At 48.4% G+C, this 25,775-nt stretch overlaps 12 protein-coding genes across 12 annotated transcripts; 5 read left to right on the top strand and 7 right to left on the bottom strand.

Annotated features, from left to right (window-relative positions):
* Positions 1 to 278: 278 nt before the first annotated feature.
* Positions 279 to 2,292, bottom strand: VTP21DRAFT_10615 (uncharacterized protein; the record flags this gene model as incomplete). Its single annotated transcript, XM_069389971.1, has 5 exons — positions 279 to 408; positions 496 to 968; positions 1,031 to 1,918; positions 1,992 to 2,113; positions 2,208 to 2,292. The coding sequence occupies 5 exons, from the start codon at positions 2,290 to 2,292 to the stop codon at positions 279 to 281; spliced, it is 1,698 nt and encodes a 565-aa protein (XP_069253238.1).
* A 299-nt stretch (positions 2,293 to 2,591) lies between these two features.
* Positions 2,592 to 3,675, bottom strand: VTP21DRAFT_10614 (uncharacterized protein; the record flags this gene model as incomplete). The annotated part of the gene is made up of 3 exons (XM_069389970.1): positions 2,592 to 3,278; positions 3,393 to 3,520; positions 3,606 to 3,675. The coding sequence occupies 3 exons, from the start codon at positions 3,673 to 3,675 to the stop codon at positions 2,592 to 2,594; spliced, it is 885 nt and encodes a 294-aa protein (XP_069253237.1).
* Positions 3,676 to 3,907: 232 nt separating this feature from the next.
* Positions 3,908 to 4,516, bottom strand: VTP21DRAFT_10613 (uncharacterized protein; the record flags this gene model as incomplete). Its single annotated transcript, XM_069389969.1, has 2 exons — positions 3,908 to 4,326; positions 4,384 to 4,516. 2 exons carry the CDS (start codon positions 4,514 to 4,516, stop codon positions 3,908 to 3,910), a joined length of 552 nt encoding a protein of 183 aa, XP_069253236.1.
* A 296-nt stretch (positions 4,517 to 4,812) lies between these two features.
* On the top strand, positions 4,813 to 6,712 carry VTP21DRAFT_10612 (uncharacterized protein; the record flags this gene model as incomplete). Its single annotated transcript, XM_069389968.1, has 4 exons — positions 4,813 to 5,164; positions 5,243 to 5,287; positions 5,369 to 5,486; positions 5,569 to 6,712. The coding sequence occupies 4 exons, from the start codon at positions 4,813 to 4,815 to the stop codon at positions 6,710 to 6,712; spliced, it is 1,659 nt and encodes a 552-aa protein (XP_069253235.1).
* A 389-nt stretch (positions 6,713 to 7,101) lies between these two features.
* VTP21DRAFT_10611 (uncharacterized protein) lies at positions 7,102 to 7,644 on the bottom strand (the record flags this gene model as incomplete). Its single annotated transcript, XM_069389967.1, has 2 exons — positions 7,102 to 7,404; positions 7,510 to 7,644. The coding sequence occupies 2 exons, from the start codon at positions 7,642 to 7,644 to the stop codon at positions 7,102 to 7,104; spliced, it is 438 nt and encodes a 145-aa protein (XP_069253234.1).
* A 496-nt stretch (positions 7,645 to 8,140) lies between these two features.
* On the top strand, positions 8,141 to 9,442 carry VTP21DRAFT_10610 (uncharacterized protein; the record flags this gene model as incomplete). The annotated part of the gene is made up of 1 exon (XM_069389966.1): positions 8,141 to 9,442. One exon carries the CDS (start codon positions 8,141 to 8,143, stop codon positions 9,440 to 9,442), a length of 1,302 nt encoding a protein of 433 aa, XP_069253233.1.
* Positions 9,443 to 10,085: 643 nt separating this feature from the next.
* Positions 10,086 to 12,530, top strand: VTP21DRAFT_10609 (uncharacterized protein; the record flags this gene model as incomplete). The annotated part of the gene is made up of 5 exons (XM_069389964.1): positions 10,086 to 10,589; positions 10,659 to 10,863; positions 10,948 to 11,449; positions 11,522 to 11,983; positions 12,368 to 12,530. 5 exons carry the CDS (start codon positions 10,086 to 10,088, stop codon positions 12,528 to 12,530), a joined length of 1,836 nt encoding a protein of 611 aa, XP_069253232.1.
* Positions 12,531 to 12,825: 295 nt separating this feature from the next.
* VTP21DRAFT_10608 (uncharacterized protein) lies at positions 12,826 to 15,524 on the bottom strand (the record flags this gene model as incomplete). The annotated part of the gene is made up of 6 exons (XM_069389963.1): positions 12,826 to 14,362; positions 14,434 to 14,548; positions 14,641 to 14,707; positions 14,774 to 15,042; positions 15,105 to 15,118; positions 15,232 to 15,524. 6 exons carry the CDS (start codon positions 15,522 to 15,524, stop codon positions 12,826 to 12,828), a joined length of 2,295 nt encoding a protein of 764 aa, XP_069253231.1.
* Positions 15,525 to 16,291: 767 nt separating this feature from the next.
* On the bottom strand, positions 16,292 to 17,605 carry VTP21DRAFT_10607 (uncharacterized protein; the record flags this gene model as incomplete). Its single annotated transcript, XM_069389962.1, has 6 exons — positions 16,292 to 16,331; positions 16,397 to 16,474; positions 16,535 to 17,043; positions 17,120 to 17,230; positions 17,298 to 17,459; positions 17,549 to 17,605. The coding sequence occupies 6 exons, from the start codon at positions 17,603 to 17,605 to the stop codon at positions 16,292 to 16,294; spliced, it is 957 nt and encodes a 318-aa protein (XP_069253230.1).
* Positions 17,606 to 18,218: 613 nt separating this feature from the next.
* VTP21DRAFT_10606 (uncharacterized protein) lies at positions 18,219 to 18,731 on the top strand (the record flags this gene model as incomplete). The annotated part of the gene is made up of 1 exon (XM_069389961.1): positions 18,219 to 18,731. The coding sequence occupies one exon, from the start codon at positions 18,219 to 18,221 to the stop codon at positions 18,729 to 18,731; it is 513 nt and encodes a 170-aa protein (XP_069253229.1).
* Positions 18,732 to 20,039: 1,308 nt separating this feature from the next.
* VTP21DRAFT_10605 (uncharacterized protein) lies at positions 20,040 to 21,065 on the bottom strand (the record flags this gene model as incomplete). Its single annotated transcript, XM_069389960.1, has 1 exon — positions 20,040 to 21,065. The coding sequence occupies one exon, from the start codon at positions 21,063 to 21,065 to the stop codon at positions 20,040 to 20,042; it is 1,026 nt and encodes a 341-aa protein (XP_069253228.1).
* Positions 21,066 to 23,775: 2,710 nt separating this feature from the next.
* Positions 23,776 to 25,746, top strand: VTP21DRAFT_10604 (uncharacterized protein; the record flags this gene model as incomplete). Its single annotated transcript, XM_069389959.1, has 2 exons — positions 23,776 to 25,240; positions 25,301 to 25,746. The coding sequence occupies 2 exons, from the start codon at positions 23,776 to 23,778 to the stop codon at positions 25,744 to 25,746; spliced, it is 1,911 nt and encodes a 636-aa protein (XP_069253227.1).
* Positions 25,747 to 25,775: the final 29 nt, after the last annotated feature.

The following is a 25,775-nucleotide window of genomic DNA, read 5'->3' as shown; positions in this document are numbered from 1 at the left end:
CTATTACTAAACCAACTAAAATAATGAAGCAAATGTGTCGCCTGCATTTTTCAAGTATTTTTGTACTTTTTTGAGAGGCTTTGATTCGTGAGCTGGCTCCTCCCAACCAAAGCCCTTCCCGAAAATCACTCCAACCTTGCCGAAGAATGGAAAGAAAAGAACGCACAAGACCAAAACAAAGCAAAAAGGTATCCTGGGGGGCAACCCGCCATTTCAACGATGCCCAGCCTCGCCAGCATTAAGATTTATTGTAGAATAGAGGAAGAAAAGGAGCAAACTCAGGGCCGTAAACTCTCGGGAAGCTCGTCCGGTAAGGGATGGTTGCGCAGCCGCTCATCGATGAGGTGCATCCCCACGCAAAATTCGTGGCGCGAGAGGCGCCCATCTTCGTCGTAGTCGGCCAGATCCCTACGAAGGAGGTCCGGGCGGTCAGCAGCCCCATTCCATGGGAGAGGGGGATCATGCCCCGAAACGGAGAAGGGAGAGTCAGCTTACCATATCTTCGCCAGTGTTTTCTTATCCAACTTGCTTCGCATGAAGATCTGGCGCACCTGGGTGCCCTCCATGTACTCGGCGCCAGCCGCCGTCTCATCAAACAGAGCCTCGTAGCGTCTACGTGCATCGGCAGGAATCCCGTCTCCATTCTCCACGAGGAACGGGTTCTTGCGAGAGGGTCTAGGGGGGGTCTTTCCCGGAGGAGGAGGGATCTCCCGCACCCCTGCTGAATACCCACCGGTAACTTTAGGGGTGCTCTCGCCCGCGCTCAAGCTCGTGCTCTTCACGTTGCTCGATGCGCGGCGAGGCGGCAGATTTGGAGGCGCCTTCCCCTCAGGGGCGGGAGGTTTAGCCGGCTCCTCCTTTGCTTTGTCAGGGTCTGACGACGAATTGCGGAGACGAGGGGGGCGGGGTCGTGAGGGGAGCGGCGGAGCAAAATTGGTGGCTGGACTCGCTTGAGAAGAACTGTCCAGCTAGAGTGGGGCAGAGAGTTAATAAGCCATTCGAACAAAGAGAGGCGAAGGGCATGAGTTACTTTATGGATGGAGGCGGAATTTGGGCGCGGTGGCATAGGGGGAGGGGCACTTTCTGTTCTCGCGGCCATGGCGGCCGGCTTTTTCGGCAGCGCTGGCGGGGCTGAGGTGATGGTTCGGGGTTGAAGGGGCTCCGGGGACGCAGTCCTGGGGCCCGTGAAGGTCCGTGCAAGCACTGGTTTAGCCGCGACGGGCGGTTTCCCGCCAAGGGGCAAGCTGACCATGGAGGTCGAACGCCCCGCAGGAGAGCCCTGTTTAAGGTTTTCAAACAGAGCCTGACGCTCGCGGATGGAAAGCGGCTTGCTAGGCTCGGTCTCTACCCCCCCGGCCGCCTGCTTCCTCTCGTCTCCGCCCACCGTCTTCTCGGCCGACTGTAATGCCCCAGCAAGGAGATGGGAGCCGACACTCGAGCGAAGAGCACCCCCCGCCCCTGCCATTCCTGCTCCTGAGCTAGGCTTCGCCGCAGCAATCCCTCCTAGGCTCACGTTCTCCAGATTTTTCTTCAATTCCCTGACCGATACTGCCTCACGCGGGGGCTCCGCCTCCCCCTTTTCTCTCTCCTCCACCCCAACGAATGGCTTTGATTTTGTCGCCGGCTTCGGCTTCAGAGCCGGCTTTCCCAATGGCGTTTGCGACGCTTGCTGCGATGGCTGTGAGCCACCAAAAGTGGCAAGAAGATTGGAGTTTATTTTGCTGACTGGCTTCGCCCATTCTGGGAATTGCGCGGTATCGGAAGTGGAAGGATTTTGGGAGGAGGGGGAGAAAGAGGGGGCGGAGGCGGGGATGGGAGCGGGTTGCTCGGCATTAAAAGTGATCCAGCTCTTAGGCTGAGAAAAGGCAGCGGTTGCAACAGGTTGCGCCAGCTGGGTGAAATCGCTAGTGGATGGCGGCTACCGATGGCGAACAAGGGGAAGGGTGAGGATGGAAATGGGGAAAAAAATTCCAAGGGATCGAAAGCGTTACCTTTTCGCCTTCCACGCCCTCGTCGTCTGTGAAAATCTCAACGTAGTTGTATGGAAATAGGCCGCGCGTGTTGGTGCCTTTTAGCCTGCCCTCATACCAGCCTTCCTCCTCCGACTCCCTTACTACATGGCCAAAATGCAAGCAGAATCGGGCGGAATGTTAAATACAATCCTATTCATTCAACGCGTCTCCGCAGCGCATGCGGCAAAATATTACCATCTACAAGTATGGCCCCTTCGCGAAATGACAGTTCGCCTTCCTCATCGGCCGTACAGTCGTAGATTGCACGAGCTTTGAGCATGATGTCTCGGAATGGTTCCTTAAAATGCTTCCAAGGATCCTATTTTTGACATTGTACAAATAAGCGAAAGCCGCGCGAAGCGGGAGCACTGCGCCATCATATCATGTTGGAAGGGCGGTGGAAATTTTTAGGGCTTATCCCACTCGCCGTCTCAAGGAATTTTCCACTTGGCCACGGCGCATGTTGCGGCCGTCTCTTTTCGTGCGGGATCACATACAAAACAACATATATTTACATTCAAAGCGGTGGATATTTTCTCCTGTACACATACATAGACGTACAATAGCCATAGCCCGGCGCTATGCCTTGACACTTCGCCTCCAGATTTGCCGCCTCAGCAGATAGATTCTAGCCAAGATGGCCCCATAGATCAGCATTCCGTAGCCCACGGTCAAGGAGCCTCGCAGCAGCACGTTCTGCCACTTCACTAGCTTCTGGGCCTCCCTCAGCAAATGGGATGCCCGTCTCCGCGCGACGACATGCCATGCTTGGCCCTGCGCCTTATCTCGGGTCGCCTCCTCCCACGTGTTGACCACTCGGTAGACAAGCGGCTGCCGACAAGTGGGGCACGAGCACCGGCTCCCGTTGACGGAGGAGCCCCCCAGCAACTCGTCGCCAATCCACTCGTTCCCCAGCGTCAAGGTGTGGTCCGCGACGGTGACGCGGTAGCGACTGAAATACCCCGCCAGCCACCAAGCCTTAAGGCATTGCCGGTGGAACACGTGGTGCGGCACGGCGCAGTAGCTTTCCAGGGGATCGTCGTCGGCGCTCTTCGATATCATCCTTGTTCCGTAGCATATTGCGCAGTCGGCATCCGTCATTCCGTCAGGGGCAGGCTTGCCCGTCAGCACGATTCCTAAGCGGAGATGAGCAAAGTGGCGGATGAGGAAAAAATGCACCGCCTCATCCACGAGGGTGCCAAGAAGGGTAAACATCATGAGGAAAGGAAGAATCACTTGGATATTAGTCGAGGCTAATTCCGGCCGCTAAGTATGGGATTGGTTTGGGTTGGAGGAGGAGGAGGAGGAGGAGGAGGAGGAGGGGAGGGGAGGGGTTAATGCGAAAAGGTATAAAACCACTGTAGGATGTTCAATTCTCACTTTCCACCGGGACCAACGGAGGGCGCTATAAGCAATAATCAGATGATAGAATGCGACCAAGCGCTTCTCTTCCTCACTAAACAGCTCTCGCCTGAAGAAGACAAGCTGGTTGTGAATAAGGAGGGTGGCTGTGAATGGGGGAACATAGATTAGCTTCTCCCTTGTGATTTCAGAGAGGGAGGCGGAGGGCACAGAGGCAAGAGCCCCACAGACCTTTTGTCCACGAGCTACACGCCCACGAAAGCGAGAATATCTGTGCAGAAAAGGATGCTGGATAGGACATTTCAGTGAGTGTCGGTCGCTAGCTTTTGCACAGCGCAAAAGAAGTGGGCCAATTTTTAGGAAGCAATTTACCAGCAGTCACACGCGGTATGATCGAGTCGTATGTTTGCAGCAATAGGCGGGGATGAACTTAGCGGACGCCGCTGAGCGGGAATATGGGATGATCGAAAAAATAAAAATTAAGCGAGGAGGGTTCGAAAACAGCGAAAAGAAATATATAGCAAGACACATTGTCATAAAAGCGCATCAAAAGAACATGGCGGTTGCGCAATAATCTTCCAAAAGCGGCCACTAAAAGGGCGACGAACTAAGACCTTGCGACCAGAGCATCCGGCCCGAGTTTCAGAGGCCGTCTCCTCTGAGGCTTGTGGAGACAATCCCAGACACCGAGGTTTTACACTGCCAAGAGGGGTGGCGTTGCCGGCCTCGCCTTCCCCGCCCCATCCCGCCCTCGCCCCTTGGAAGAGCTGCTGCGGTGCAGGCACTGGCCGCGCCCTGCGCAGCTCCCCTGCGCGCGGCTTGGAGCTGGCCATGCCGCGAGTTGGCCTGCTAACCACTGCGCGGGTTTCGGCCGTGTGAAGGTCTAGGTCGACGGGCTCCAACTCAAACAAACACCAGTGGAGCGGGACGCAGCGGGAAACCCGAGAGGTGTCTGAAATCCCCGGCCTCTAGGCTGAAATCTGCTTTCTTTGTGATTAGATTGTGCTACGGACCGGGAGGTTGCAACTGGCAGAGAGGTCAGATGCCACGGGCGGGGAGGATTCGAGGCCGGCGGCCTGCAACCCAGCACTTTTCCATGCAAGCGAGCATGGAAAATCGGGCGGGCAAGTGACCACACGCATGCCTGCTCCCGCGAGGGCCCTTTCCCCTTTCGCCAAAGCGTGCCCTACGATCCCCCTCGTACGGTTGCTGAGCTACACACAAAGCTTCTGGCTCCGTTTCACCAGGATTTGACCACGATTCCGGTCCTCAGCTTGGAACCAGACCGTTCCCCCCTCTTTATCTAGCTCACCCGCTGTTTTCCTGGCCATAAAGGCTGCCCCCTCCTCCCTGCCCTTGCCCTCTTCCTCCCCCCTCCCCCTCGCATACCTTCGTTTATTCCTTGTCGCTCCCCATCCTCTTCCCCATCCGCATTCCAATGGTAAACAAGGTCTACCTCGTCGTCCTTGCCCTCGGCTTCTTCGCCCTTTCCGCCGCGGCGCCTCTACAGCCCGCCAATGACACTGACATCCTCGAGCTTGACCGGGACCTTAGCTCCTGCAACGGCGTCACCATTGTCGAGACGAATATCCTCGCGCTCCAGGACGCTTTCAACAATAAGAAGCTCACCGCAAAACAGCTGACGGAGTGCTACATTAAACGCATTCGAGCCATTGACCCCTATTTACATTCGGTCATCGAGGTCAATCCCGATGCGATGGCGATCGCCGAGCAGCTGGATACCGAGCGAGGGCAGAAGGGCCCGCGGGGTCCTCTCCATGGAATTCCGAGTAAGAGGAATGCCTCTTCTGTTTACATTGGTTGTGCTTTATTAACTGGATGCATGGCCCATCGCCGCTTTTGAATAGTCTTGGTGAAGGACAATATCGCCACCAAAGACTCTATGAACACCAGTAAGCGTCTTGTCTTATTTCGATGCACCGCTCTGTGTTTGTGGCACTTAACCTGATCCCCCCCTCCCCTGTTGCACTTAGCTGCCGGCTCGCTGGCCCTGCAAGGCTCCAAGGTTCCCCGGGACGCTTTCATCATCAAGAAGCTGCGCGAAGCCGGGGCCGTCATCCTTGGCAAGGCCAACCTCGCCGAATGGGCCAAGTACTTAAGCTTCTTCCTGCATCTCCCCGCGGAGGGTGCTACAAGATTGGGTTGCATAAACTAACTTCTTGATCCCCTCTAGCTTCCGTTCCACGAACTCTAAAGAAGGCTGGAGTGCCCGCGGAGGCCAATGCGTGAGCCCCTACGTCCTGAGCGCATCGCCGTCTGCCTCTAGCTCTGGCTCCGGCACATCCGTCGCGGCCAACCTTGCCGTCGCGTCCATTGGCACGGAGACCGATGGCTCGATCACGGCCCCCGCCTCAAGAGGATTCATCGTGGGAATCAAGCCAACCGTCGGCCTGACCTCCCGTGACGGGGTCATCCCCATCTCCCACTCCCAGGACTCCATCGGCCCCATGACCCGCACCGTGGAGGATGCGGCCCTGATCCTGAGCGTGATCTCCGGGTACGATGCGCGCGATGCAGCCACGGAGGTGGCCAAGGGGAAACCGCCGCTGAACTACACCGAGTTCTTGAAGAAGGATCTGCAAGGCATCAAGCTGGGAGTGCCCCGCAATCTCTTCTGGGACAAGGGGGCCCTGGGGGACGACCTGGCCACGTTTGAGCAGGCGCTCGCCAAGCTGAAGGAGCTGGGCGGCACGGTGCTGGACCCCGTCAACCTCGTTTCCGACGCGGAAATGGCCGATCTCGCCGCCAACAAGCCCACCTTCTGGACCGATCCCAACAACTCGGAGTCGATCGTGCTGACCACCGAGTTCAAGCACGACCTCAACAAGTACCTCTCGGAGCTGGAGCAGACCCCCATCCGCACCCTTGCTGACGCAATCGCCTTTAACGAGGCGCACAAGGCCGAGGAGATGCCGCTCTTCGGTCAGGAGCTCTTCCTCGCTTCGCAAAACACGACAGGGCTCGAGGACCCGGCGTACCGAGCTGCGCTTGCTAGCGGCCACAAGAAGTTCCGGGATGGAGAGACGGGTATCGACACCCTGATGACCAAGCATGGCGTCGACGCCCTGGTCCTCCCGGCCTATGGGAACGTGCCCTTCTCGACCCCTTCCGCAGTGGCCGGGTATCCCATCATTAGCGTGCCGATTGCTCTCGATAAAGACGGGCTCCCCTACGGTCTGGTCTTCATTAGCGGATCGCTGCGCGAGGATGTCCTGTTCCGGGTTGCCTATGCCTTTGAACAGGCCACCAAGGCGCGCGTGGCCCCCACCTACAAAAAGTGCTGCACGCGTTTTGACCTCTACCCCAAGCAAAACTAATATACCGTCCTAAGTTGATATTCTCTCTTATATCTCGAAATGTCTATTATGTTTTGCATTTTATTGTTTTATTGTGCACCATGTTGAATGTCTCCTCGATGGAGGCTGGTTATCATTCCCCCCCCCCCCCGCAATAAAGTTGTCGATGATATAAATATTTACCCCGATAGGGCGTTTTTGATGTTAAGAATGTTGGCAAGTTTGATCCACGATGCAAGCACTCTGAAATGTAACCATCCTGACCTAAAGCTTTGGAAACCTTTCTCGATGGAGGCCGTTTTTCAATTTGGGACCAAGTAATGCATCTCGAAGGAGATGCACGCATCGTTTTATTTTCCTCTTCGCCATAACTGGCCTAATTTTGAGACCATATACATACAGAATTGTCATCATGGAAACCTGGCCAGGCTTCCCTCCCGATCAAGGAGAGATGAGTATAGCAAGAATGGAGGGCAAATAGAACAGCCGGGATATGAGGAGGAACTGAGCCAGGGAGGTGGGGGGGCGTTCAAAACACCCATCCCAGGGAAGCAAGTCTTGGTCGACTCAGGAGGATCCGCAGCAGGAGGAATGATTTGACGAAGGCAAGCCTCGGCTGTGGCAAGTGCGGGCGGAGGCTGGCCTGGAATGGCCAATTTCCCAACCGGGGGCCTTCCAAGGCGGATAACATCCTGGACAAGCCAGATCGCATCCTAATTGGCCGGGGCCGAGGAGACTTCATCATGGCTCATCCACAGGAACCTCCGTTGACTAGGTGCAACCCGCCTGCTCATATTGATGAGTGATTATTACACTACCATTGGCGTTGTACAGTTCACGGGATTGCGCGGCTTGGAGAGATAGGGTTGACTGATTCGTAAATAAATAACTTTTTTTTTGCGTTTGTTCTCACCGCTTGGTTCGCTATCTTTTTCTCGCTGGGGGTCCTTCATTTTCTTGGAAACCGCAATCCGCTCTTAATTAACTTGCCCATTGCGCATTCTCATTTCATCTCTTTCTATTTCATTTAAATCAGCTTGTGCTCTCTATTGTCGAAGATATTAAGTGCGGACAACCATGGCCGCCTTTTAACTTTTCTCCTTTTTTTATATATAAAAAAATTCCCACCTGCTTTCGTTAACTATTCGCAAGAAACGAAAGACTTTATTAATTATTAATTAATTTCATCTATTCATTATGGCCTATTTCTACTTACTTGACGGAGGACACGTTGGTAACGACGTCGATTGAAACTTAACCCCCCATCGCGCATCCCAGTTTCTGCTCAAATTTCCCTCTTGAGACTAAACGCTTGATTTTCTATTCATCCCATTCTGATAACAACCCATCTTACCTCACCGAGCTCTTAACTACTATCCGCTACCCCCGCCTTAAAGACGAAACCACTTCGGCTCTTTTGACTTATCTTCGGACGTACGTACACCCACTATGCCTCTCTCCAATCCAGCCAAGGAATTCGCTTCCATCGCCGCCAGTTTGGCCTCCGCTCTCCCAGAGCTTTCTTCTGCAGACAACGCTGCTCTATTTGACGCCTGTGCATCTGCTCTCGGTTCCCCGGATCTCAGCATGTCGGAACTTGACTTCACGAGCAGCGGAAGCAGCGCATCTAGCAGTCCCCATAGCGATTTTCTCGACGATCCTACCCTGCCCTCGATGGTCAACGACCAGGATCTGTTGTCGCTATTTTTCACCCTTGAAGAGCAGCAGCAGCAGCAGCAGGGAGACGCTCCCGACGGATTTTCCATGCATACGGATGCGAGCAGCTCGCAGCCTCAAAACGGAGACTCCCCGTCATCCATCGCTTCACCACCTAGCTCGCCCGTGGCTACTTCCCCATCGGTGGATCCCTCGCCGCCGTCGAGCGAGTCTTCGCACCCCGCGAAGCCCAAGAAGGATCGCGACCTAGAGTGCTTCAACTGCCATGTTACAAAGACTCCCCTATGGCGTCGGACACCCGATCGCAAGCATCCCCTCTGTAACGCCTGCGGGCTCTACTACAAGCAATATGGATCGCACCGCCCCCTAAACGTTCGGAACAAGACTTTGGTATCTCCGACTTCGAGCGCGCCTTACCATATTCCCGCACGCAACAAGCGCGCCGACCCGCGAGGCGGTGCGCAGTCGAATCCAGTCGCGGCCACTCAAAAGAAAACGGAGACCTTGGTATGCGTCAACTGCTCCCAAACCCAAACGCCGCTCTGGCGTAAGAATGACAAAGGCCAGCCGATCTGCAATGCCTGTGGGCTCTATGCTCGGCTTCATCACCGCGACCGGCCCATCACCCTCTGTCGAAGCAAGATCCAGAAGCGAAGGCGTGACTGTTGGAGAGAAGAGCGGCCAGCTGCTCCCTCCTCTGATATGAGGACTGAGTTTTCAAGCCGCCTCGAGGGCGCCGTGGAGAACCAAGAGGCGAAACCCGTAATGAACACCACCCTCTCCTTCTTGCACCTCTTGCAACAGCAGCTGCAACAGGCGTCGCAAGGCGTTTCGGTCAAGACGGAATTGCCGTCTCTGTCGAATAGCCTTTCTTGTTCTGGGTTCTTGCCGGATAACTCGCCCGCCTCCCCCCCTGAATCCCTCAGCCATAGCCATCAGCCCACCACCGCCAGCCAAGAAGACGGGTCTTTTTTGCGGCTGTTGGCGTGCATGGATCGGGCCCAAATGGAGGCCTGCCTGGTGATGCTGGAGAGGCGGTGTGATTTGCTGCGCACTGCATTGGTGCAAGTCTGATGAGCATGTGCATGGAAGGGTGTTTCCTTTCTACTTTTTCTTGTTTCATTCCATTTTATTGTTTCCTTTTCCTTTTCCTATTTTACAACGTGAGGTATATCTTACAAAATGAGTAGATATGATAAGCTTTTCTTTTTATCGGATTGTTTGTTTGAGAGTTTTATTTAGTACCAAAAACTTAGTTATATTAGAATTAAACTTTTTGCTCTTTACCTGGTGATAGTGTGGCTATGGAGGAAGAGGAAGGGGTGGAAATGGGCAAATTTGACTCGTCATGAGCCGGATGACTTCTTTTTTGGGTCTGAGAGTGTGGGAGCAGACGTGAAAAGAAGGAGCCGTGCCTGAAGACTATAAGAGCTTCATTTCCTCTCTCCCATATCCTTGGGTTGAGCTCTATCCGAGCTCCACTGGCCTGTTGAATAGGAAAACGCGACACTGACTGCTACTTCGGCTCCACAAACGCGAAAAAGAAAGACATTGCTGTTTCTAACACATTAGCTCCAGCCTGTTCTAGAAATAACCTTATTTCCCTCTCTCTCCCATAGTAGATCCCTTCCTCTCTTTACCCCCCCTCTTCTCCCCTCCCCTCCCAATTTTGCAACAAGTCTTGCCATTGCATGGTTGCGCCCCCCAAACCCCCTCCATGGACACAAGCTCGACCCTTTCACGCTGGATTTGTGGGCCGCTCCTCCGCTTCGAGAATGTGAAGGAAGGGCATTGGCTTGGCTCCCTGCTCATGGTCGAGCGTTCCGCCCCCGCCAATGCCACGTCTTCCCCCTATCTCAAGCTCTCGATCTTCTACTCCTCCGTCCTAGCTGACAACAAGGCTCCATTGTACCGCACTACTCTCTTTCCCCAATTAATTCACCGCTATCGGGAGAGCAACTTTTGGCGATTCTCGCTCCGAATCCCTCTCGCATCCCAGCCGATCCGTGTCATGTATAGCGTGGAGGATGTGAACGAGAATCACGAGTTTCTGGTGCCCGCCCTGGGACAAGAGCTCCGGTGGATGTATTTCTCATGCAACGGGCTCTCCACCGACATTACCGACCCGCACGTGTACGAGGCTAAGGACGAGCTGTGGGTGGACTTTATGAAAAAGCATGCGGAGAAAGAGTTCCATGTGATGGTCGGGGGAGGTGACCAAGTAGGAAAAAATGGGCCGGGCCATGTGCCTTATTTCGAATGGGATGCCTCATGTCGTTTTTTGATATAGATCTACTCGGACTATCTGTTGGAGGAGCCGATGCTTCAAGACTGGCTCAATACTTGGCCGCGCAAGAAGCGGTTCCGCACCGAATTCTCGGCCGCGTTCCGAGGGGTGGTGGACGACTTCTACTTTCGCCACTACTGTCGGCATTTTTCCTCGGGCATGTACGCAAGAGCACAGGCCAGCGTCCCCTCGGTGAACATGTGGGATGGTAAATTCGAGGACTCAATCTCCTTGCGCAAGGGGCGAAAATGAATATAGCGAGACTCATCCTTTTTTGTCCTTCCTTGCTCAGATCACGACATTATCGATGGCTACGGAAGCTATCCTCCGAGTCTCCAGGATTCCCCGGTGTTCCGAGGGATAGGCGCCAGCGCAAAGCGTTTCTACTTGCTCTTCCAACACCATACCACTCCGGAGCGCGCCGCGAGCGACGGGTACCAATTGGTAGGAGAGGGCGTACACTTTCTTGCTATGTTCGGCGCAGAGAGTGCCATGCTCTGCCTTGATGCTCGCTCCGAACGCACCCAGGACATGATCTGCTCGCAGCAAACCTACGATGCTCTCTTCGCTCGGATGCAAGAGCTTCCGAAACACGTCCGGCACCTCTTCATCAACGTGGGGGTGCCCGTCATTTATCCGCGGCTGTCGTTCGCCGAGTACTTCTTCCGGTGGATCAAGGGCATCAAAAAATTCACCTGCCTGGTGTCGGACAAGCTGATGAACGTCATGAATCAGGATCCAACCTGGCTCGACGACCTGACGGATGAGTGGACCGGATTGACCCATATCGCAGAGTAAGTGGTGGGGCGCATTATCGGCGAAAGCCGAGGGACCAGCTGAACTCATCATCCCCCTCTCTTGTGTAGGCGAAAGCACTTCCTGGAGCGTCTGCAGCAGTTGGCCGAGTCGCGCCGCATTCGAGTCACTCTATTCTCGGGCGACGTGCACTGCTGCTATGCCGGGAAGCTCTACTCTGACCGCCACCCGGCGGAAACGCAGGACCCCTTCTGCATGTACCAAATCGTGTCCTCGGCGATCGTCAACAATCCTCCCCCCTCCTTGTTGATCCGGGTCCTCAACTGGCAGGCCAAAAAATATAGACTCAATGAATTCACAAGCGAAGTCTCCCTCGGTCTGTTCCAGGAGGATGTCCACGGAGCTCCTCGGAAGACCCCGCATTTGTACAATCGTCGCAACTATTCCATAGTTGAGCCGGGCGAGCTGGATGGGGCAGGACGGGCGGTGCGAGTCGAAATATGCGTGGAGCGGGAAGGTGAGCTTGGCTCGAGAGGGACCAAGCCTTATGTTGTGGTGGTGCCACCTCTAGAGCGAGTCTAGGTGCTCACCGCCATCATTGATTGCGCTTTGTCGTGCCGTTTGTCATCGACATCATTTCATGTCAGCACCATTGTTGAACGGTCTTTATATATACAGTTTTGTCTTCTAATCCATGATTCTTGTCGTAGTTTTGGTCAAAGCCATATTGCCTCCTTGATCACGGCGCTCCTATCCTTAAGGGTCTCCTGCCTCCTACCTCCCCGTCCCCCACCTCCCCTTCTCTCTCCCTCAACCCTAGGCTAGCTTTTCTCGTATGATATACCATGCTTTATACGCATACCCAATTCACCTTTTTTTTTGCAGCATTGGATTCCCCGTATTGCGTTTACTACACTCTTAATTAAATTAATAAATTAATGTAAATGACTCATTAGGCCAACCTCTTCCTCTAACACGGCCCAACCCAACACGCTGGCCCCTGCGTTAGTTTCACAGTGTTCTGCAAGCATGGGAGAGTGCCCCCCCAAGCTGCTCACCATCACCCTGGGTGATCCGGCAACCTTTTCGGCTGCGGCTGTGGTCATTTTAGCTTTCTAGATTGGAAGGAGAAAGGACTGGGTACAGCCCTATGGAATTGTACCGGCAAAAGAGTTTATGGAAAAGCCTTTTCAAATTCTATAGAATGAAATAGAACAGGGCAAATAGAGTAAAGTATAATAAAGTAAGAGAAAATAATGTAAAATAAAATAAAATAAAATAAAAATAGCGCGAATATATAAGTACAGGAGAGAAAAGATGAGAAGGAAAAGGGGTGGGGCGAGTTTTGTCATGAAATAGAAGACATTGTTTTTTTTTTAGCAGAAATACGGGCTTCCCGCCTCCCCCCGTTGGCTCAGGATTTCCAAAGATAGATGCTTAATAGCCCTGCGACACCGGCCATCAAGCCGCCAAAACGCAATACCACCGCAATGGAATCCACGCTATGGCTTTCTCCCGTTTCGCTGGGCACCGCGGGCACCGTCGAGTTGCCCGTATCGGCGAACATATGGCCGCCCGATCCGTCCGGCCGTGCGGGCTCCAACAGAGCAAACACCACGCTAGAGAAGAAGGTGACTACGAACTGAGGAAGCACCACGTACACGTTGTGGATGCCCAGGAGAATGCCAGCAGAGGGCGTGTCATCGTCGTCGGCATGCTGCTCTCCCCTCTCCAATTCATGTTGGGTCGGAAGTCGGTTAACCGCGAGGGTGGAGGCAAGCGAAAACGTCGACTGCATGGCGAGATTCGTGAGCCGGCGCTGCGCAAGCTTTCGCCGCCACTGATGAGAAGGGCGGGAGCCTATGGAAGACCGGCGCATATTCGACGCTGCCGGGGGAGGCGGATTGATCTCGCCCACCTTCTCGGCCTCGCCCGACGAGGTCAACCCCCGGGTCTCTTCCGCGGAGTCGTCACCTCCATTCCTTCTCTCCTCCCTCACCGGGTGCCCCTCGTCGCCAATCTCCTCCTCCTCGAGGTTTTCCTCGTGGCTGCTAAAAGACACTCGACCACCCTTCCCCCTGGCCTCTACAAGTCGATAGGTATCTTCCTCCGCACCGACATCCTCGACCCCCATCCCTGCATCTCCCTCCAACCCATCGGCCACTGCCTCTACCTCTTCATCTTGTCTCGTGATGTACTCTCCCAGGAGCGAAAAGGGTGCCCACATGCTAACGGCCCAGCTCATCCCGCATATCGCGATGATCACAGTTGCCCCCGTTACATCCCCGACGAAGAAGGTGGAAAACATGGCCAAGAAAAACAAAAAGTGCGACGCGGTCCACGTACGGGGTAGAGTGAGGAAATCGAGGGGTAAAACTCGCCCAAACGCAAGCTGCACACGACCCCAGGCCCGCCGGAAAATATTCGCGGATGACGCCGACGACGCCGCAGACACCATTCGGGAGTTTCTCCGCGTGTTTCTAGTCGTGGGTTTGACGAACACGGGCAGAAGAAAAGAGGAGAGCAGCGATATAACGGAATTGATTAACATTGCGTATGAGCCAGAGCGGGTTGCAGATCCGACTTTATCGCCAGAAGGGACGCTGACCACCGCATCAGCATTGTTTTTCGCATATATCTCGGCGATCCACGTCGTTGAATAAAAGGAAAATGGGAACCATCCCATCCACGCGAAAAACTGCACATTACAAAGCCTTTGCACTGGTTTCGGGAGATGCCACATGTGTTTTGCAATGACCGCAAAGGTTCTCAGGGGGCGGGACGCTGCCTTGGTTGCTTTTGCCGCGGAATCTTTGGGAAGCACGCGTTCAATGACGGCATAGCAGGTGATGGCTTCACTGAGAATGAGGACGGCCGATGCAATGACACATAGAACTTTCAGCTGGGTGTTGCCAAAAATTGGGAATATCGCTACAAGATTAATGAAGCCCCTATATTCAAAAGAGGTGAGCACGACTGTGAAGCTGAAGGTGAGAAAAAAAAAACTGCTTTGATGCCATACATAAAATAGCCACCAATAGCTCCCAACCCAATCATCCTGCTGGCCCAGGCACTTCCCTCTTCTTGTTGAGATGGGGGAAGACTATCCACAATCAATGCTCTAGATGCAGCTTGCACTGGGAAACAAAGCAAAATGGAAAAGGTAACAGATTTAGCACCCTGTATTTTCAAAGAAAAATCCGTGTACGCCCTTCGAATCGACTCCTACCTGTATTAATTGAAAAATCTAAAATATAGATGGACGCCACGCCAACGGCTGCAATAAATTTGGGATACTATCCGAGAAATAAGATGATGAATAAGCTGGAGGAATCAAGGCTAGCTCTACTAGTATCACATACTGCTGTACTATCTTCTCCTCCAGTCAAGAGTTTTCCTATCTCCCGCGTCCACCCAATAATAAGTAATGTGACGACGACAAACGCACAGCCACCCAGCATGAATGGTCTCCTGCGCCCTAATTTTGAAGTACAGCTGTCTGAGAATGCGCCAATGACCGGCTGCATTACGAGGCCAGAAAGCGGCCCGGCGATCCACACGAGTGACATGGTAGATTTAGAAAGTCCTAGCGAGAGAAGGTACGGGGTGCCGTATGCCATTTCCACTGACCCTATGTTAGGATAAAACGATGAGACTAAAGTGAGTAGATATATCCTCAAAACAAGACATTACATGTGAATTGTAGCCTAATATCAAAGGTAATTGTGGCAAGCAGGTTAAAGAATATTGTCAAAAGTTAGTAACCTATTGACATTCCTCCATTACTCAATATAGGTTGTATATTAAAGTGGCAACGTACCCAGCTAAACAAATGGTTAACAGTATCATGCGCCAAGTTCGTGTCCACCCTTTAATACGTGCAACTCCTTGAAGCTTGTTGCTGTCTTCACTTTCAGCCATCACCATTGCCAAATCTAGTTCTTCTACATCGGCATCATCTTCCTCCTCTTCTTCCTCGCTGTCATCATAGTGGTAATCCAGGTTCTCTCTTCCCGATTCGGAGGAATGCTTTACATGGTGGTGGTTAGAGGGAGCATGATGTTCAAGATTGTTGTGGGTTAGTGAGCGTTCGCTTGATGTAGAGCGCGCCATATCTGATGAATGTGAAATTTCATGGGACTGTCTAGTCATCTTTTAATAATGGTTGCCCACTCTTATAAAGCGCTCGTTTCTCCTCTGGATACTGGGCGTTCCCCGGATTTTGTGACTCCTTTCATTAGCCACCCAAACTTATCTATTGATAAGCCGAGTGTCGGAAATTTGCTTCTTTGGGCTTCTGCCGGAGTTCATTGGACAATTTGGCTCTCTCGCATTTCTTAGAATTATTATGGTGTGGTTGATAGCCGCAGCAGGTTCACTGAAGCAGAGACACTAGGTGCTCTCGTGAGTCGGCGAAATGAGCAACGTGCCCCTGGCGGTAGTTCCATTGCAAAATTTACCAACGTCATTCAAAGGCTACTGGGATAGCAGCTCGAGTGTTGTCGGGATAGGAATAAAGGCTGAGAGACTTATTATGCCCATTTTAGGGTAAGTTGACGTCATCTTACTCAAGAAAACCAACGGCTAATTGGCTTTTATCCTACCAATTGCCAGTGCATTCAAAAACAATCTGCTGTTATCCTCAGCACTTGGTTGCAAGAGTCGATAAGAAAATGCATATTTATTTTATATTCACTTGAAGAAAGTACGAAGATGAAATTAGTATTTTCCCAACCCCTCCCATAGACATATCCTCACTGGATAATACTAATGGCATAAACATGAGTGTCATCAGGGATGCTTGCGATATATTTATTGGGCCTGCCAGAGCGAGTGAGCTACACCTATATAAACAAAGAGAAAAAAGGTCAGGTGTTTTACTATACAGTAAGGGGAGAGCATGTATAGGTACCGGGCATCCTACATAAATACACGGGTTAATTGCTTGTAAATAAAAATATATCCAATACAGGTTAAAATATTACCAGGTAGGGTTGGAAGTATGGCCCTGTAAGCAGACGTAGGTGCGGCCATGATAGCTGACGCGATCTCCCATAGCATATCTACAAAATAGCGTTAAAAGAATACCTAGAGGACCAGCGCATCAATTATGGTTTACGTACGTGCCAACAGGATCCCATTCACGGGCACCATGACCACCTCCATAATGCTTCACACCACCAAAGTCACCACCACCTTGGTGCTGCTGATATTGTGGCGATGTCTGTGATTGATGCTGTTGCTGAGACCACTGCTGCTTCTCTTGCTCAAATCGGCGTCGCTCCTCATCCAATTGCTGCCGGCGTGCGAGTTCCTCCTGCTGTCTGCGCTGCTCGGCCTCCTGCTGTAAACGCGCTGCCTCCTCCTCTTGGTGACGCTTCTCATCTTCCGCGTGTCGCTGGTCTTGGATGATTTTATTTACAAGGAAGCCAGCACCGACGGCAAGTGCACCGCCAAGACCCACCGCTCCGACCTCAGCAGCAACCTTGCGCTTTTCACTGGACTTCATGCGCTGCAGGTGCTGCGGGTTCATGTAGGAGTAGCCCTTGACTGGGCCATAGCCCGTATTTTGGGGCTGTTGGTTTTGGTGGATAAGAATCAGATTGATTTCTCCCGAGGTATAACCCTTGGGCTAATTAATGATGAGAATAAAAACGTCAGCCCGGGACCCTTGATTGTAAATTAAGGTTTCCCAATAACAACCCTACCAAAAAAATCTCGAACCACGCGTTCATATAGCCGTTGTTGCGGTACACTTGATCGAGTGGAATTGCACAGAAGCCAATGAGATCATCCAGTGCAGCCTCCTCATCCCATACCTTAAATTTCAACAGAGAAATCAATGCGTTATTGGATAACGATGTACTGGACGAAAATTGAACTCACCTCCACGAAAAGTTCGGAATTCTGGGGATAAACATTGAAGTTGAAATTCTGGTTCCACTGAGGATTCTGACCTCCAGCGCGATGTGTTTGAGTCTTGGCAAGCTCCTTGCCAGTGACGTCAAATCCAAGCTTTGTGTACGGGTCTTGTTTGCCCATAATTTCCTGATGAAAAGGATGCGCGAAATGGTTCACGGATGCAATGCATTAGATTCTTGGGGACTTCATGGAGGAGGTGCAAAAGAGGCATTTACCTGGTTTTTCATGTCGCGTCCGCAAATAACGCGAACTTCGAGGTTTCCGGAGGCCATGATGCGTGGTGAAATACGAGAAAAGAACGAGACAGATGGTTGGGAAAAAAGAGAAGAACGAAAGAGGAACGAGATATAAGCCCGGCCAATTTATTTCGAATTCCCGCCACCAACAATGGGGCTCCCACACCAAGCCTGACTGGCTACACTATCCCCTTTATTTAATTCGAGAATTCTATAAATAACACGAAAGCTGACATTCGACCCGCGACAAGCACTTTATCTGGCGCGGGGTCCAAATGCGTTGGCTGCGGCAAAACGTATAAGGGAGACTTTAGTAGTTGCTTTTGGAACATAGCTTCCGCACCATCTTATATGATAACGAAGATGACTTTCTCTGGATAATTCACCTTGATTATGGAGATAAAATGTCCATAAAAAGGTGATCTCTAAAACGGCCAAAACTAGTGAAAATGCACACACAGCCCAACTGGTTGCCTTGTTCGGAGCTCTGTTTGCGCTTATAGACAAGCTAAACGTGAACGAAGAGCTCAATGTGGCTAAACTAAAGCAGCTCTCAGGAGGAGACGCCTTGATAATTCGTAAGGCGTACGGATAGTCATCATTTACGATACGTTATCCGACACACACATTCATCGTGAGCACAAACGCGATGCCCAGCGTCCAGGTTGAGCGCTCCTTAACTTCTCGTATACGCGTATTCAAGTTCAATATATTCTTCAACACAGAGAAGCAACCGGGTGACGAACTGGAAAAAAACGAACGTGTGGCGGACAAATGTATCGACGACAAAGTCCTGGAAGTGACGTTTCGACGTCAACTTTTGCTCTGGCTATTGCGAGGGTCTTATCGTTACTATCAGGAACGCCGGATCAAATGGTCAGCATCCATTGAACAGGATACTCGAGCATTTTGGCGAGACGTTGATTATTTTGAGCACTTTCTGACGGAAAAATGCGAGATTGCAGAAGCGTTGCTCCCATTAGAAGAAGCGATTCAACGAAAGCTTTATACACCCTCTTCAGCCATCTATTCAAAATTTCGAGACTATGTGCGAGCACAGGCTAATATCAGTAGTACTAATATGATGGGAAAGACAACACTCGTCAATCGCCTGGAAGCTCTCCCTTCCAGGCGATCGACGAATGTTGCCTTATATTTTTAAAGCACGTACTGCTCAAGGAGGACTGAACCGTCAATGGCATTGCTTTGGTATACGAATATTTGATTAATTACAGTCAAGCATCCATTGAGAGCTTAGCACAATTGTATCGATACCACTAATTTTCATGCAATTTTTAATTAATATGATCAATTTGATAAAAAAAAGTAGAGAAAAATTGAAAAACCCACCATTATGCAATAACCATAGAAGCATATATGCTGCAAAGTTCTCTACACCTGATATCATATATTGGAACGTTAATTCTCTTTACAATTTTTTATATTTTTCACTATGCTTTATACGGACCCGAGTCCGTTAATATAAGTGAGTTTCAAATAAAGTCCAAAAAACATGACTTAAAAAGGATATAACTATATGGCGGATTTTATCCTTATCTTAGACCGGTATAGCACATGTACTTTGCAGCTTCCTTTAAATCAGGTGAGAGAAATTTTACGACTCCAAAGAATATACGCATTGATATTAGGTTTTCAATAGTTTCTCCCTATAAATAGGTCCTTTTGCTGGGAATTTAACGGTCAAGAATTGATAACTCATTTAAGAAATGAAAATAACAGCGACCCTTTTTTTGATTTTTGCTATTGCATCACTGTCCGTGGTAAACGCGGGATGGTGTGATTGTTGTGGTAGTTGTAGAGCTACCCTGGACTGTGATCCTGGATGCATATGTTCAGGATACCAGTGTGTGAAAGGTCCTAGATGTGATGAACCTGGAGAGTCCTGTTAGTATTATACATGATATATGAGCCCATTCTAATAGTCTTGTTATAAGTATAATACTAGTATTAAGATTTTTGTTTCGGTTTATATGCTATATTCTTATAAATCTTTTTTATTCCCTGCTGAGAATATCATCCTATGAATATTTTTCATAAAGTGATCTTCATATACTGGGGGGGGGGGTTATCCTTTATTGTTTTTTATAATCTTTATTTTTTGAAATAATAAAAAAGTGAAAAAAAAAGAAAATAAAATGATAGGTATATAAAGTATCTCCGGAAATTTTTGGGGCACCTAAAAATTTTTTCTTTTACCTAAATATTTCTTTACAAACAACGACCGTATAAAAAACTATTAAATATTTGAAAAGCCCATTTACACCGTTACCATTACATATACAACTGAATACCCTTTACTAATTCTCTTCAAGTGAAATATTAATATATTTCGGAAAATTTCTTAAATTCATATATAGAGATTTTACATGGTGCCAACATTTTATTCTCTTTCTTTACATGGGCATTATAATGAATACTCAATAATTTGTATAAATAAAGTGCTCTCCCACTACCACTTAGTATATCCTCCTTTTGCCTTAATAACGGCTTGGATCCGTTCCGTCACCGTGCGGATCAACTTCAAACAATCCTCCTGAGTGAGTGACTCCCAGACGATATTCACCTTTTCCCACAGATCATCCTGGCTCGTTATCTTTGGGAATCTGCTCCTCAGACGTACTTTTATCTCAGCCCATAAATTTTCTATGGGGTTGAGATCTGGAGATTGTGAAGGCCAATCGAGAACTTGGATTTGATTATTTTCAAACCATCGATCAATGAGTTTGGCTTTGTGCTTGGGGTCGTAGTCGTGTTGAAACATTATTTCTTGTTTGCTGAGATTATACAGTTGAAGAGTGGCTATCATCTCTTGGTCGAGGATTCTTGAATATATTTCAGTGTTAAGATTTTCTATTATGCGACATGCCCTTCCAATGCCGTATGAAGTCATGCATCCCCACATCATAATGTTTCCGCCACCGTGTTTGATCGTTGGCTGTATATGACGCCCTTGTAGTGGTTCATTACGCTTCTTCCAGAACCACTCTCGCCTTTCATTGCCAAAGATGCGTATTTGGCACTCGTCCGAAAATATGACACGGCTCCAATCTTCTATGGTCCAACTGCTGTATTTCTTTGCAAATGCCAGTCTCCTAAGGCGATGCCTTTTCGATAGAAAAGGGTTTTTTCTCTTGACCCTAGCTACAAAATCATTACGATGGAGTGCTTCACGAACAGTGTTCACGGATATAGCCTCCTCAGTCGTCTCGTTCCAAAGTTCTTGCGCCTTGACTGCGTTCTTACACTCTCCTGTCGCCACGCTTCTACATAATCTATTTTCACCACGGATGGATAATTTGCGTGGGCGACCCCTTTTCTTTCTTGGAGGATTAATTGATGCATTCTCTTTATTCTGGAGTATTCTTGCCACGCTACTTTTTCCAATGCCTTCTCGGGCGGCAATTTCGCGTGTCGAGTATCCCTCTTCGAGGAGGACGGATAAGCGAGCACGTTTACTTGGGGTGATTCGAGGCATAGGGCTTGTTTTATACAATAAATAAGAGTCTGGTTAGCAGAAAACGTTGAGCAACTTTCGCGCCATAGACACCTTTAGATATCGAGTTACAAGGGTACAAATCAACCCCGGTTTATATTGGTCAAAATTGTCCCACTTCATTTTAATAATAAATCGCTATATCCCTGTAAAGTTGCAAACAAAATAACCAATATTGTGAACATAATGAAAGCAGGCAAAGTTAGTTTTTAAAATATAAATAATATTTATTTGTAATAGTAGACTTTCAGGAAATATGATCAAATTATTAAAAATACGAAGTTGCCCCAAAATTTTCCGGAGGTACTTTAGGTTGGGTAATAGGCAAGGAGGAAATGATCCAGTTGGGAGGCTGTGCTGCGCATAGTAATTTGGCTGGAGGTACTCAACTGCCCAAACTTCCCATCGATTCCAAAAGTTTCCTAGAATCAAATAGTGGCTTGTGGGGGAGAGGGGGGGGTGGAATCAGAAAAATTTTATCTTGTTATCCACTTAGCCATCCATCAAATACATGAAGCAATTTGTATTTCATGAGACGGTATTTTTTTACGATAGGGCACGAACAGATGATTGTGGTCCGCAAGCGTTTGCTCTTCAGCGTAAAAATGAAGATAATGTTCTAGTGAAACGAGGAATGTCTGCCTTTGGAATAGTCGATGATGTTCCTCGTTTTCTTGAACGGGTGAAAAGTGTCGCCAGGGTGGTCGGTATTTAGACGCGATCAATTTCAAGAGAGTACCATAGTCAGGTGAGTGGAATTGAACCTGTGGATGCGGTGGTCAACAAATGCTGAAATATTTGCGTATATTTGCAGATATTTGTTTGAGGTCTACACTAGAGTATTGCAGGAACCTTTCGGGGTACATTGTGGGAGTGCATCCGGATTTGCAGTCTCTAGTGCACATCAGCATACAGGATCCTCAACGATGAAACCTTCATATCACATTATTGCACGGCCGACTGATGACAATGGGCGTACATTGGTTTTTGAAAACATTCTGCAGGAAAAGTGGTTTATTGAAATGGTAGGTTTGATCTTTGTTATTGTTCTCCCAATTGCTCGCTTTAGTAATGATATACAAGTAGCTTCATGAAGCAATTGAAGAGGATGACCCTATATTACTCACACCGTGCCTACAAAATATGATTCTGATGTGGAACTTTGCGACGATACAGAACCACTACCGCTAGTTGAAGCTTTTCTCGACTCTTTGTTTGTGGATCGTGAGCCCATTGAACGTTCACGATTCCTAAATTTTTTAAAAACTAACTTTTCACCTACTTTTCACGATATTCATAATGGGAGAAGAGTCTACAAATTTTAGTGAATTTGTTGAAAATTTGAGGGAATCGTGAACGTCCTCCATCTGTTAAACATGCTTCTATATGTTTTCTAGCGGTTTTCACCGGGCGGGTTTTGTAGGGTTTAATAAAAACCTCATTTCTCAAAACATGTCTTTGCACTAATGTCAAAGCACTATAAAAGATCGCACCAAAAATAGATACTAAATAGATTATCACAAAACCATTCTTTAAAATAATAATTATTAATCCTTTTAGAATTTGACTGCTATGGTATTTCTGGATCAAGTTTAAATTTTCCAGAATGACTACAGTGCTCTGCGAACAGATCAAAATGTAATGTCTCTAAATGCTAAAAGCTCTTTTTTGTAGAGATTTAGCTTGTTCATATTTTCCTTGGCTCTCATAGAGTCGGACTAACTTATTAAGTGTTCTCGCAATATCTGCGTGCTCAGATCCTAGCGCTTTCTCCAAGCTTGTCAGCACTCGATTAAATAAAGGCTCAGCTAGCCCATATTTCCCCTGGCTCTCATAGAGTCCGGCTAAGTTATTAAGTTCGTCTGCAGTAAATGGGTTATCGATTGTCATCCCTCTCTCAATGTTCGTCCGCACTCGTTGAAAAAATGGCCCAGCTAGGTCGTATTTTCCCTGGCACTCATAGACTAATGGACTACTGGATGACGATGGACTTTATGACATTATGAATTTGCCAATTGAAACAAGAAGACATATGGACCCTTAAGAAAGCATTTTATTGAATTAATGACACAAAAAATCCATCTTTTGTTATCGACATACGTATTGGACAATGATGTGCAAGCAATTGTAATCCCATAATCTCTATACTCCTATTGCTAGGCCAATATAAACGCTCGCCTTTAATATCTAAATTGTATTAAATCATTTGAGAATGCGCTTAAGTCACCTTGTTTAACGTTGTCTTCCGTTGCACTGTGTTATCTGTCAAAGAATGTTAAGCATTCGACGCCTATGGAATTCAAGCTAATGATTCTGAGCACTTAATTGTAATACATTCGAAGTTATCAGGAATAGAAATTCGAATTAGATCCTATGAAAAAACACATCAATAACAAGGAAAAAAAAAGGTAGAAGATTATTACAGAGCTACTTTTAGAATAACAATTAAAAATCCTCATTAGGAGCAGACCGTTAGGGTTGTTTTTCTAAAGGGTAATTCTATTTGTACCCGGGTATAACTATTAATTACCGCTAAGTTGGTTAATTACTGCTAAATTGGTTAATTATTTAATTTTATTTAACAGCAAGTCACACATTCACTTTTATTACTTGCGCGTAAAATTAAAATTTTATTATTTTCAAGTTGAGCGTAACCTTTATAATTTGAATCTTTCCATTCTCCTTTGTAAAAATGACTATCATCTCCATTTCTGATCTCAAATCCCGAATGTTCAAAGATCGAGACGAAATAACTGAATGGATGAACAATTATGTAGTTAGTATTGGGTTTGAATGGAGGGTAGAACGCTCAGATCTTACTATTGGATTCCTCACTGCACTAACTATTTCATGTTCACGATCAGGCCAACACAGTTCGAATAACGAAATACCTATGAGAACCGTATCAACAGTGAAATGCGATTGTCCTTTCATATTGCGATTTCGATTTTCAAAAGCCGTAAATGCTTATTGTGTTACCTCTGGTAATATCGAGCATAATCATCCTTTGGAGCCCGAGGATATCCGTTTTGCTCGCAGATTTCGTAGACCCAACCCTGAAACAGTTCAGTTTGCTCAGAATGTTGTTCAATTTGGAGGTAGTGTTTCTCTCACAACTTGTCTTGTTCGTAGCCAAATTGAATCCATTCAGGCTAAGGATTTCCATAATGCTTTAGCGACAATTACTAGAAGAGAAAGGGGTGAGCTGTCCGAAATTGCTGCCTTGTTGACCAAGCTTGAGAATACAACCGAATATACCGTCAAATACGTATTGGAAAATGGCAAGCTGCAAAAAATATTTTGGGTGCGTAACTCGCATGTTTCACTTGCGGACAAGTGTCCTGAGGTCGCGATTGCTGATAGCACCTATCGCACCAACCACCTCAACCTTCCTTGCTTGGTTTTAGTCGGTGTAGATGAAAATATCAAAACGATTTTGATGGGAATTGCGCTACTAAAACGCGAATCTACCCATGCATTTATGTGGGCGCTCCAGCAACTTATATCTTGTTTGAAAAGAGAATCAACTGAGAGTATACGAACAGTGATTAGCGATTCAGACCCAGCGTTCATAAGTGCTGTCCGTAATGTTATCCCACATGCTCAGCACCAGCTTTGTTCATGGTATATAACAAAGGATATACAAGTGCATTTGTGCCGGAAGGTTGAGAACTACAAAGACTTTGCAAAAGAGCTTACTAAGCTGTTTAGCTCACAGACACCAAACGAATTCGACGAGCATTACAATGAGATAATTAAAGCATACCCCAATACGGCAGATTATCTTCAACGTTGGTATAATCGTCGTGAAATGTGTGCAGAGGCATTTGTCTCGGATTACACTAATCTAGGCGTGTGTTCGACTCAGCGTGTAGAAGGGCAACATGCAGTTCTCAAGCGTTTCACCACCACTCAGGCCAGTCTTAGCAAACTCTTCGAGTCTTTCGACATACTTTTTAATGAGCAGGAAAAACATCGAGCTTTTTGTCTTTATCAAGCTAGAAATCGACACAAGCTTTATCCCTCACACCCATTCGGCAACTTGGAAGATAAAATCTCTGAATTCGCGATGGAAAAACTTATTGAACAGTATCATCGTATAGAGAATTTCGATCTTGTTGAAAAAGATGGGTTATATTTGATCTGCGGCAAAGATAGTTATTATATCATTATATCAGGCAAGAGAAGATAGTAATTAACCACCATATTTAATATAGAAAAATACTATCCAATATCGCACAGCAGTCATATATCAGTCTGCGGCTGCAGCTCAGTAAAGCAATATCTTCTCCCGTATGCCCATCTCTTCACTTTTCGTAAAAAGCAAGGCAAGGATATGATCTATGAATCGGAGATAGCACAGCGCTGGTTCATAACACCGCACAGATCCACCATATTGGAAAGCACTGAGCCGTCAAATTTTGAGCAGCAATCCTCTAAATCTCTGGAATCTTGGGAAATTGCTAAAATGGGATTTCCAAAATGTGTGGACGACGATGTGTTGTTCAATTTGGTTACTCGTGCTATATCAACTGCTCAACAGCTTGTTCAGCATCTTCCTGTTGAAAGGGCTAAACAGGAACTTAATTCATTTATTGCTCGTTCGGAGCCGGTAATTATTACGGCTGGGCCATATGGTTCTCCGGGCCGATCGCTAGCATAGCCGACCCACAAGAAGTCGTGACAAAAGGT

The sequence above is a fragment of the Calcarisporiella thermophila genome (genome assembly GCF_041956535.1).
Source record: "Calcarisporiella thermophila strain CBS 279.70 unplaced genomic scaffold VTP21scaffold_7, whole genome shotgun sequence".
Classification (NCBI taxonomy): Eukaryota; Fungi; Calcarisporiellomycota; class Calcarisporiellomycetes; order Calcarisporiellales; family Calcarisporiellaceae; genus Calcarisporiella; species Calcarisporiella thermophila.
Note: the sequence above shows the minus strand (reverse complement) of the source record. Positions and strands in the feature narration are given on the sequence as shown.